Below are 11613 nucleotides of genomic sequence, written 5' to 3'. Positions count from 1 at the left end.
GTTGGAATCATTTTCCTTTCCCACTATCAGCAAAAGCGATAACCCTAGCTAATGATCCAATAATCCGTGACGAACTCATTCAAAAGATGGTTACGAAGATGGCGTCATGTGTTTTGGAATAAAAACTTTATTTTAAATTAAAAATATATAAATATATATAAAAATATATAACATATTAAAAAAAACCGTGACAACTATGATCCGTTAGTTTTCTGTGTTGTAAATTAATACGTTTACAGACATACTTAATGCTGTGAAGCTAAAATTTAAAAGTAATAATTAAGATAGTTGTTGGCAGGGAGATGTTTCACAATATCTTGGAAAATTTTCTGCACCGGGAGTTCAACTTTCACTAAATGACCACCGCGCTGCGGATGTCATAAGGGGGAAAAACCGTTTTTTGGACATACATTTGAATGAGAGGGGCGTCTTGTACGACCGTTGTTTCCCACCTTGAGCAAATGCCACGACACATTTCATTTCTTTTCAGCTGGAAATCAGTGACAACAATGTAAGTAAAAGAGTCTCGAGTGGACATAAATCAAATAAAACCTTTGCCTTTTATGTCATGGCGGAATTTAGGTAGCTTGTGTTATTGTCTTTTGTATGTATTGATTTTTTTTGTCTTGTAAGTCAAGGCTAAAGGGCGGATATCAGGCTTAACTATGGGGATAAAACTAACAGGAGACATTGGCTTTGATCTCATGCATTACACAAACATTATCGTCGATTATTTTCCCATTTGACGATAAGCATTCAAATGAAATGATACGGACATTGATCCGTTTGATCCTACAACGATTTACGATTGGTCGTTGTAATCGCCATATATATGAAATAGCTCTGCAATGGGGAATAGTGACAATACTATATACTGATTAATTGCAGAAAAGGACACATATGTACATTTATGGAAAAGGAAGATTTTCTCAAATATATCTGCCAGTCAACAAGAGTATTGTTTATCTTAGAAAATAATGTGCTGAAGAAGAAAGAACATTCGAATTTTTTTTTAATATTCTATAATATTGACAGTGATTTAAAAAAATTAAATGATAAATGGAACATATATTGTAGAAATGAAGTATATTTTACCCTCCTATTTCCAAAAGATACATAATATTTATTTGTTTCATTTTAGAGGGGAAAAAAGCTTAATATTTTTGGATCACCAATCTTAATTAATTATTATATGACATAGTGATTGTGGTTTCTTATCTTAAGGCCTACGTTCAGAACAGCTGAAACATTGATTTTATTCTCGTACAATTCACGTCAATCCGAGAGTAACTGACGTCATATTGAGGACAGTTCAAATAGGACAATGAGATTAAACGCCAACGATTCGGACGGAAAGGTAGATAAAATTAGATGCCATTCATACTGGAGACAAAATTGCAAATATGGTCTTGAATTTAAGGGATTTTGTATATTAGTCATTTATCACACAATTAACACCAAAAGGGGCGAAGATAATTATAAACCATATTCTTCGATATCCGCATGCGTCACCATAAAGACACCATGCATCTAACAACCAACGCAAGTATAAAGTGACGTCACCGATTAACCATTATAGTTTACATTGCAATAAACATTACCTCTATAATAATTCAACCTATTTACATTTTTCTGCGTATTTTTTTTTTATTTTTCAAGTATTCAGTTGTTTTTATGCTACTGAGGAAACAGAATCACGAGCTAACCAGTTTATAAATATGAATGCGTTTGAATATTCCTTGAAATTTTGAATTGCTTTTCAGCGCATTGTTAAGTAGTGATAAGTTCATTAAATGACACTGTTCATTTGGTAACCAATAATAAATAATGTTTTGTTGTTATTTGGTGTCATATTATATACTTTTCAGTGGATTGTTAAAGCACGAACTGCACGTAGCAGCAGACTTACAAATACCTGTAATAATCTTCCATATATGGAAAAATTGACTGTTTTCTTATGTCATATAGATATCAACAATCACTACAATTTATATAGTATCTTAATTAACTCAGTTTATGCGGGTTATTTGTGCAATACTCATTACCTTAAGATGACTGCATGAACCACCAAAGAACACATTTGATGTATTTTTGTATGCTTTATTCATCTTATACATTTATTTATACTTGATAATTCATAAACCACTTTTGCTTACCTAATCCTTAATTAACTTCATCGTTTCATGTATTTATTTCCTGATTTTTTTAATAAATTGTCATTATTGAATTTCATTGTAGATTTTGGGTGAATATTTTCGCTTTCGATTCCATTATTGATTGATTTTCTCAATTATACCTTGCAATCAACATGTTTTCCCTGTCTTGATGGACCAAACAGCGCTTTTGAATAATGACATCTTTATCTCACTGCATCTGCAATAACCCTGTCGTCTGCAATGGATGACATCATTTCTCCAAAGCTGGCATTGGGAGGATTTTGTTCAGCAAACATCAAACATCATTCAGCGGGAAGATTTTCAATATCATTTGATTTGAGTCTAATTGCCATCGTAGATTTGTGATTGTGTCAAATCAAACGCTTTTTCACCTTTTCAGGATCACAATTCCCTCAACTCTGTCTTTGTTTTAAAACTAGTAGTACATTTGAATGGGTTTCATCCTTTCCACCGAGGAAATTTTAATTTACCAAAAAGTTAATCGTCATCATATCATCATCAACAGGTGGTATTTTTTTATTTGAATTCTGTCAAAGAGAGAGAGAGAGAGAGAGAGAGAGAGAGAGAGAGAGTTTATGTGTGTATGATAAAGGAATATTAAGACGTAATTGATTAAAAAAAAATTAAGTGAAAAACATGCTGATAGTTGAATAACATACAGGATTGGAGATGTCAATGATGCCCCGTGATATCAAAACATGTTAAAATGGCATGCTTTTTGACAGGGCACGTATTAATGAATATTTTCTGCGTCAAATGTAGTCATTGATAATGGCTTTGTTTGGATTGGCACTTCACCATTACGATATCATACCTCTAATGTGGAACCCTAATTGTCGTTTATACGCGTCAAACGGAGGAAAAATTACTGCAATTTTCTCCCGATCAAGTGATAGGATTTTGCTAAAGTTCTGATATCAAGTGGCAGTTCATTTACATTTGATTGAAGGCAATTTCGTAAGATAAAAGGCATCATTTCCTAATTGTAAGCATAACTTTGTTAACGAACAACTTAGGAATTGAGTCAATAAAAACACACATTAAGTTTTCATTTTATGTAACAAGATTATACACATTAAAGATTTTAGTTTTAAGAAATATGAATAAAACATTACAATAAAATACCAAAATAATCAGCATTCGATGATAATTCCTTGGCATGCATTATTTCGACAAGTGTTATGATGCATCTCATTTTTATTGGGAAATAAATAAAAACACTAAAATTAGAAGAACTTTTAAAATCTAATCGGTGTAATCACGCAGGTTTGCAAAATAGAAATTGTAAAATCGGGCTTAGATTCAAATGCACAGTACATTTATAGGTTGAAATATTACTTGACATTTCTTACTTTAACGCTGATCTGCACGTAATGATACTGTTAGATGTGGAATTTAATTGTACATTCAACATTTGTCTTCCAAATAAATTCCAGAAACGCATCTGTGATGATAAATGCCGGTGAGCGCAGCATTTCCATTTTATTTTACCTGGATGAAAATAAAGTTCACACGCATTCTTGGAATAAGATAACGGTAAACAGTAATGTATATGTACTGTGGTCAGACTTATCCAAAATCAATTCATGTAATAAAGTTGCAAACACTTTCGATGAAATATCCCCCCAAAATAAAACAAAACATTGAACAAGCTTGAGCTATTACATAAGGAAAGCACACTTAAGCCCTTCGTTTACGAATAATGCAACTAAAGGCTAATTCATCTGAAGCATCACAGAAAATGCCTTTAATAATGGGCTTTGTATGTCCTCACAAAAACACAAAACCAAAGACGGAAATGTAATGTCATTCATCATACAAAGACTAGAAGCGAATGGAGAATTATCAACCAAATTAAGGATGAGAGTAAAAATATGGTTGAAATATGCGAAGACTGTTATATTAAGGAGAACGACTTCCTCCCACGCCACACTGTGTTCGTTTATGCAACTTGGTGCTGATAAAGAAGCAGCCATTGTTATCCAAATACTTAATTCAATTGCCCACTTTTGCCTTGTTGCTTTCAAACCGCTATGACATCAATGGATCCCAAATATTGATAGAATGTTTGCATGTCGATCGAGATGTATGGACTGCAGGAGAAGGGGTGAAACAGCCATGAACATGATTTCCCTAAAGAATTTGTGAAGTAACGCAAAGGAGCGAAATCATAGTAACGTTAGGCTTCAGACTTAGTTGGTAATGTCATGATATTGGAGTATAAAAGTCATAATTCATGAAATATGGTCAATATATTGTAAATAAACCATGGCATATACATTATGATTACAAGTAATCTAATTTGGCAGAGAACAAATGGTTGAAACAAAATCAAATGGAATAATATTCCTCGTCTTTAGGGAAGTTCCCTACCTCAATTGGATAACCGAGATTATAGATTTGGTGTTAATTTGAAAAAAAAAATCTTTAAGATTCTTGATCTGTGTGAAATGCAAACGATACTCTATCTTCATTCTTTAATGTGGGAATTGCAATACCAGTAAAAACGTTTTCAACTGTTTTGGATCCATTCGATTTTAGTGAAAAGTGGGTCATATTTTCACGCATTAGTGCAAAAGAATCATCATCAATGTAACACACATACTTTATTTTGATTATGTAAGGCTTAGATTAGAGTTACTGTAAACCAATTATATTTATTAGCGGCGACTTTATTTCGCGATCAACTGCCGATAAACTGGTTCGCGACGACTAATGTGTGCGACCAAGCCCTATCCAGACCTGCATTGTTATAAAAACTATAGACAAAGGATTAGTTCGCGGCGACAAGGCTCTCGCTTATCTCGCGAAAATTTCTCGCACGCGAATAAAAGTTGGTTACAGTATATGCTAAGCCAACGGATAACAGATGTAAACATCATGACTATCTTGACCTTGAACTTGATGAATGACTCTGAAGTTTACCTCTAAATTTTACAGTTAATACTTTAAATCCAAATATATCTTCGAGAAGGGGTGTAATATAAATTATAGAAAATAACCCGTAAAGTCTATATTACACGGGTAGCCGAAATTTCGGTTTATATTGCACAGAATGGAAAACAGTATCTTTTCTATAATTTAACAATAACAATTAAGCATTTTATCATAGTTTCGTTCAGTTTAAAGACAGAAAATGATTTTAATATTATGATTTATTGAAATACGTGCACAAGAATTGGGTTCTACAACTAAGCAGAATTTAGTAACCCCTCTAAATAAAAGGAAAATTGAAGCTTCTGCCAGAATAACAGACATACCAAAGCATATATGTCAAATGTTCTTAGAGTCTTAAGCAATATCAAAATTTAGGTATGTAAAATGCTAATACAATATAATGAAAACTGCTTTGAATATATAACGGTTTATTATTCATAACACATGGCAGCGCATAATTTTTTTCACGCTGTTTGAAGTGCCGGGTGCCTGTAGTAATCCCCTTTTTTGACTTTTATGATGCATTGCAAACATTGTGCAGTAAAAGCAGAAAACATTTCGAACACTCTGGAGACAAACCCCGAGTCAAAATATCAAGCGTTTCCTGGTACATTATGCAACAGAAGATTCTGATTGATCGCCTTAAAGAACGGAGTCTGCTAATGACAGTAAATAGAATGTACATTAACGAAGGAGATTCACTAAATAGTTTTCATGGCACATATTGCCTTTGGGATTTTTGATAATCGTACAGGCAGTGCTGTCAAATTAGGCGCCATGCATAATTCATATGATATAAGTTTACTCATCTCCTCATTCCTCGCCTTTTGTCCCTAGATTGTCCAATAAGTTTCAATAATTTTTTTTAGCACAAACGAATGTGTTCCCTGGTGAAATATATCTTCGTGTGCTTTGCCTATCCTGTCAGATGCTTTAGAATAGAAGACAATAAAAATACACTACGGTATAAAAATGAGCATGGGTCATCAAAAGTGTTATGAAGTGCAGTTTGAGTTATCTTTCACATAAAATATACAATCACACATTCTTTACATATTAAAATACAACCGATTATCATAGCATTAAAAGTTTCGAAAAAGAAAAATTCACTCCGAGGCAACCTTTGAAGACAGCGTTTTGTTATAACACCTCTCATGATGACATTGCGGAAATCAATATTATCGCACACGAAGAGGAAAATTGGTCAAGCCTGGCATGGGGATAAGTGTTGGGTAAAGATATCTAAAATGGAAACACAATCCAGAAATAATGAAGGATATCATCAGAATTAATAACATCAACATATAAATCAAATTTTTATGGCCGGCAGATAGCTATGCGGGCGGTGATAATCTTCTCGTGGCAGTAAGACTTGACAGAAATGACGCTTTTCATTTTCTTCATCAGGAAATAACATTACTCTTAATAGGAAGGGGGACGGTTTGTTTGCTTTTAGAGTTAACTCAAATGAAAGTACAAACTAAACTGAGAAGTACTTGGAACTGGTTGCCAGAGATAAAGTCGTTAAAACATCAGTGTCATTGGATTGCTTTTAACAATATTTATGCGTGTTTTATTCTTCATAGAAAACCTTTCTATCAATTTAATAATCACTGACGGCAGTATAAACTGCATTTACCGCCTTAAATTTGTTTAATATTATATTATATTATCACCACATCTTAAAAATAATGTTTATGTTACAACATTGTATTTGTTAATTATATTTTTAAGTGTTAAACAATTAACATTAGTACTATCAAGGTTCCTCCGTATGCAGTTGCTGTATCCATACCAAAAACCATAAATTGAGAATATTTATAAAAAAAAATGATTTAACAATTCTGAACGGTTTGCCCTTTTTAAATGTAAATATAAGTAATAAACAACAATGCTAAAAAAAGTTCACGGGGATATGAACTTGGTTAATTAGTACGTAATTAAATCTTCTGAGAAGCCCTTCGGGCTTCACAGGATTTGATCACGTGATCAACCAAGTTCATATCCCAGTGAACTTTATAAATTGCTATTTATTTCTTAAATGAAAAATCCTGCTAAGAAAAACATGTTTAAAATGACACAATTCTTAGATCTTTTAAGATGTAGATAAAATACCTTTCCTCCGCAATTTTAATTAAATTTTTTATAACTACATCTTTATAAATCAGAGTCATTATTCTGTTTATTACCCAAGAGCAGAGAATGGTATGAGCAATTAAGGACAAGAATGAACAAAAATGGAGTAATGTAGTAACGCCCAGGACCGAGTTTGACCAATTTTACCTCTGTCGTACTCATGGGAAGAATTTTTATATGCTTCAAAAGTCTATTACGTCTACTTATTCTTACATATAATCTATACTACCCATCAAATCACACAATTATCGGTCACTAATTGAATAAAATGATCAAAAAAGGAAAGCAGATAATTGCTTTGATTCACCATTTTTATATCCAATCATATGTGAATTTCGTTCTACAGTACACTTTAATGTTTAAGTTGACGGAGAATGAATCAATCTGAAAACAGATGACTAAGATACAAAACCCTCTGTCAGAGTTGTAAGAGAAAGATCAAAATGTCATCCATTGCATGTTAAAATACCCAGAACCTAAAAAGTTTCAGCATACTAGTAATTGTGTCACTAGGTTTGGTTTAACAGGTTTGATGTCTCTAGATCTCTAACTGCCTTCTGCATGCCACGTAACTATTTTTACAATCATAATTACCAAAATTCCTAAACCACATTGTCATATTCCAACTTTCGTTTCAAGTTTTGGATAATTAGGTCTTTCTGGTGTTTCTCACAAACATTGGTCTGTAACAGATCTTTATATATATATATATATATATATATATATATATATATATATATATATATATATATATATATATATATATATATATATATATATATATAAACAAAAGACGTTCATAAAGGAAATTTTCAACCATTCAAAACGATAAACTAGTTTCTACTTCACCATATCAATCATCTTGAATTAATAAAGCAATATCTGATGAATTATAAGGATTTTTATGGTGGCATATCTCTGCCCCTTGTGTGCAAGTTATTTTTCTATCAAATATGTCGACATGCAAGATAAATATGCTGGCATGCAAGATAATTATGTCAACATGCAACATAACTATTTTGACATGAAAGAAAATTGCAATCAAATAAGAATTATACAAAATCTCAAAAAACCTCAAATATCGCCTACCTGTGACATCCAAGATGCTAGATGCTACCTTTTTATGTTAACATGCAACTTATTTATGTTAACATGCAAGATAAATATGCTGACATGCAACTTATTTATGTCAACATGCAACTTATTTATGTCGACATGCAACTTATTTATGTTAACATGCAACTTACGTATGTTGACATGCGAGATGAATATGTTGACATGCAACTTAGTTATGTTTACATGCGAGATAAATATGTTGACATGCAACTAATAAGTTGTATGTCAACATAAATAAGTTGCATGTCGACATAAATATGTTGCATGTCAGCATATTTATCTTGCATGTTAACATAACTAAGTTGCATGTCGACATAAATAAGTTGCATGTCGACATCAATAGGTAGCGTATCTAGCATCTTGGATGTCACATGTTGGCGATATTTGAGATTTTTTATAACTCTTATTTGATTGCAGTTTTCTTGCATGTCAACATAGTTATGTTGCATGTTGACATAATTATCTTTTATATATATATATATATATATATATATATATATATATATATATATATATATATATAAGCTTCATACTGGATTCTAAACTATTCTCTTTGGAGAAGTGGACAGGCATAGCTATGCCTGTCCACTTCTTAAAAGAGAATAGATTTTAAACCTTAGCTCAAGAGGCAAAATCTTGACACAACTAATCTATAATTTTGGCGAAAAATTTAAGATATTAGTGCATGACTCGATATTCAAAAAGTGAAAGATTCGGAAATATTAATGCATGTTCAATCTGCTTTTATTGTTTTCATTAGTGGGATATTTTGAAAGGCGCTATTTCTGAATCTATTTCTGAATCTACACTTTGTTGACAGAAGAACTAAAGATGCCTATTAAACAAGTCCTACCTAACACTCCAGCCCGTCCCCAAAAGCCAGACAGAAATTTCTCCGCCTGGACATTTCAATAAATGAAAATGCATTCATTCTTATGTTAACTTAACATTTTTAAGGAGTTTTAAAGCCATTGTACAGCGTATTTAAAGAACAAAAATTATCGTCAATATTTACAAATCATGTGCTCATCAGAAATGTACAGAGAGTACAAGGGTTAAAGAAATATGTAATTATTTTGTTTTAGATGCATGCAACTATGTTGTCACTGGAATAATTCGATGTCACATGTGCTAAATCAGATTCAAAACCAAGAAACATGCTTTATTTTATGCAACATGTATATTCTGAAAAATAATTCGTTCTACAATGTGCGTCATTGATATCGGCATTATAAATATGCTAATAAAAGTTACAGTTGAGTCATTAAAATCACTACCCCCAAAAAGGCAATCTGTGTGTCAGTGGGTGTTCAGTTTTAGACAAACATTAAAATACTGTATTTTTTTTCTTGTCAAAGCAAACGTGTCATTTTTTTTTAATTTAACGGACACTACTTAAACAAAATGTTTGCATTTTTAAAATGTTTTTACATTCACGCCATGGCCTGAGAAAAAAACTTGCCTTTTGTAACTTAAAACAGTCATTTTTCCATTCATTATTGTTATAAATAAGAAATTACTCGGGATTAAATTTTTTATTTTCTTTTTAGTAATATTTCCCGAAAGGAAACACCAATGTCACCATACACATTTCCTTGATTTAAAACAGAAATTTCTTAAAATATGCTTTCAAGGTATTGTTAGAAAAATGTTTTCATGAATTTTTTGGAACATTATAATCAGTTTAAATACTATAAAAATGATTGAACCGTTGTTTTTTTTTTCATTTCCACCTTACCTATTTGGCTGTATTTTTATAGGACGCAAATGTTATGTTTTGTTCATATACGAAGATGTTTTCTTAAACACTGTCTTCTTCACAGCAGTATATCTCCCCAGTTGTAGCAAGATCCTTGATAAAATCACAATCATCTCTCTGTAAAAGAAAATATATGTAGATACTTTGCACACAGAGTTATTTAAAAGTATTCACCAACTCGAGGGTTTGTTGTATTAATTGCTTTCAAAATAAAGGTTAAGCTTTATTGTATAAAAAAATATTTTTGAGCAAAGACTACGTTTTACTCATCAAAAGACATTTTCCTTGGGCTTTCAAACGGAACGTCTTGTTTATGCATGTATAATCTGTAATTTAGCTTGAATGAAATTAAAATTTATCATTCCTTTTGTGGCCAGGTTGAGAGGATGTTGTATCTTATTTATCACACATTTCATCTTGAAGTTAAGATTAATATTTAAAAAAATATCTTACAAAGGAGCAATGAACCGTAAAGTTATAATTAAGGTAGGATCGAATCATGCAAGTGTGCTCGTCTGGACATTCCCTACCCGACACACAGATCAGTAATTCGTCACAATCTGGACAAGGCACGCCTGGTGCTGCAGCTGGAAAACTTAAAATAATAATGAAATTGTCATCACGAAGACATTGATTTCGGTGGTTCGAAGTCTTAGATCTCTCAAAGTTTCTCCCAAATAAGTTCAATGGTCATCTGCATAATTTGTATGTGCACAGTGTTTCATGATTTCAATTAACATTAATTTTGAGGATGCTGAAATTGTTCTTCAGAGAGATCATTTTGATATTGTATTTCTAATTGTGTGTCCAAGAAGGAAAAAAATAATTGATTAAATTGTTTTTACAAAGACATTAATTTTGGGGGTTCGAAGTCTTCGAACTTCGATCTCTCAAAATTTCTCCCAAATAAGTTCAAATGGTCATCTGCATAATTTGTATGTGCACAGTGTTTCATGATTTCCATTAACATTCCGTTACTGCAATGTCTTAAAACTTACTTGGACAAGACTTCGTGTTGCAGTTTTGTATGTTCTCAACAGACCCGGTACGATTCGCTCCTCCGAGACTTGAGACGGGGTTTGTGCACGTTCTGTGGTGTCCCTGTGTTCCTTAAACACACACCATGGAACAATTCCCTCAGAGACTTCATGCAGACCAGGAACCGTCAACTTGAAATTGAAAAAATATTATGTAATAGTGAATATCTACATATGTTAAAAATGGGCGGGTAAAACCGGTTTTATTGCATCCTTACATGAACGAAGCCTAGTATGCTTAGTAGAAGGCTTGCGTTGCAAGACGAAAATTCCTACTTGGACAATGATGGGTGTTGCAGGGTTGTGTAAGATTCGTTGACCCAGTACAATCCGCTCCTCCGTGACTTGGGGCAGGATTTGTGCACGTTCTATGACGTTCAAGTGTTTTTCCACCACACGAAACGGTACAATTACCCCAGGCACTCCATGCGGATTAAAAACCATTAACTTA

At 32.5% G+C, this 11613-nt stretch overlaps 1 protein-coding gene across 1 annotated transcript; it reads right to left on the bottom strand.

Annotated features, from left to right (window-relative positions):
* Nucleotides 1–10089: 10089 nt before the first annotated feature.
* Nucleotides 10090–11613, bottom strand: LOC136270269 (uncharacterized). The gene is made up of 3 exons (XM_066067398.1): nt 11439–11613; nt 11124–11294; nt 10090–10242 (listed from the first exon to the last, which is right to left on the bottom strand). The coding sequence occupies exons 1-3, from the start codon at nt 11604–11606 to the stop codon at nt 10168–10170; spliced, it is 414 nt and encodes a 137-aa protein (XP_065923470.1). The 5' UTR covers nt 11607–11613; the 3' UTR covers nt 10090–10167.

This window comes from Magallana gigas, chromosome 7 (assembly GCF_963853765.1).
Source record: "Magallana gigas chromosome 7, xbMagGiga1.1, whole genome shotgun sequence".
NCBI lineage: Eukaryota > Metazoa > Mollusca > Bivalvia > Ostreida > Ostreidae > Magallana > Magallana gigas.
This window is presented reverse-complemented; position numbering and strand designations above follow the sequence as displayed.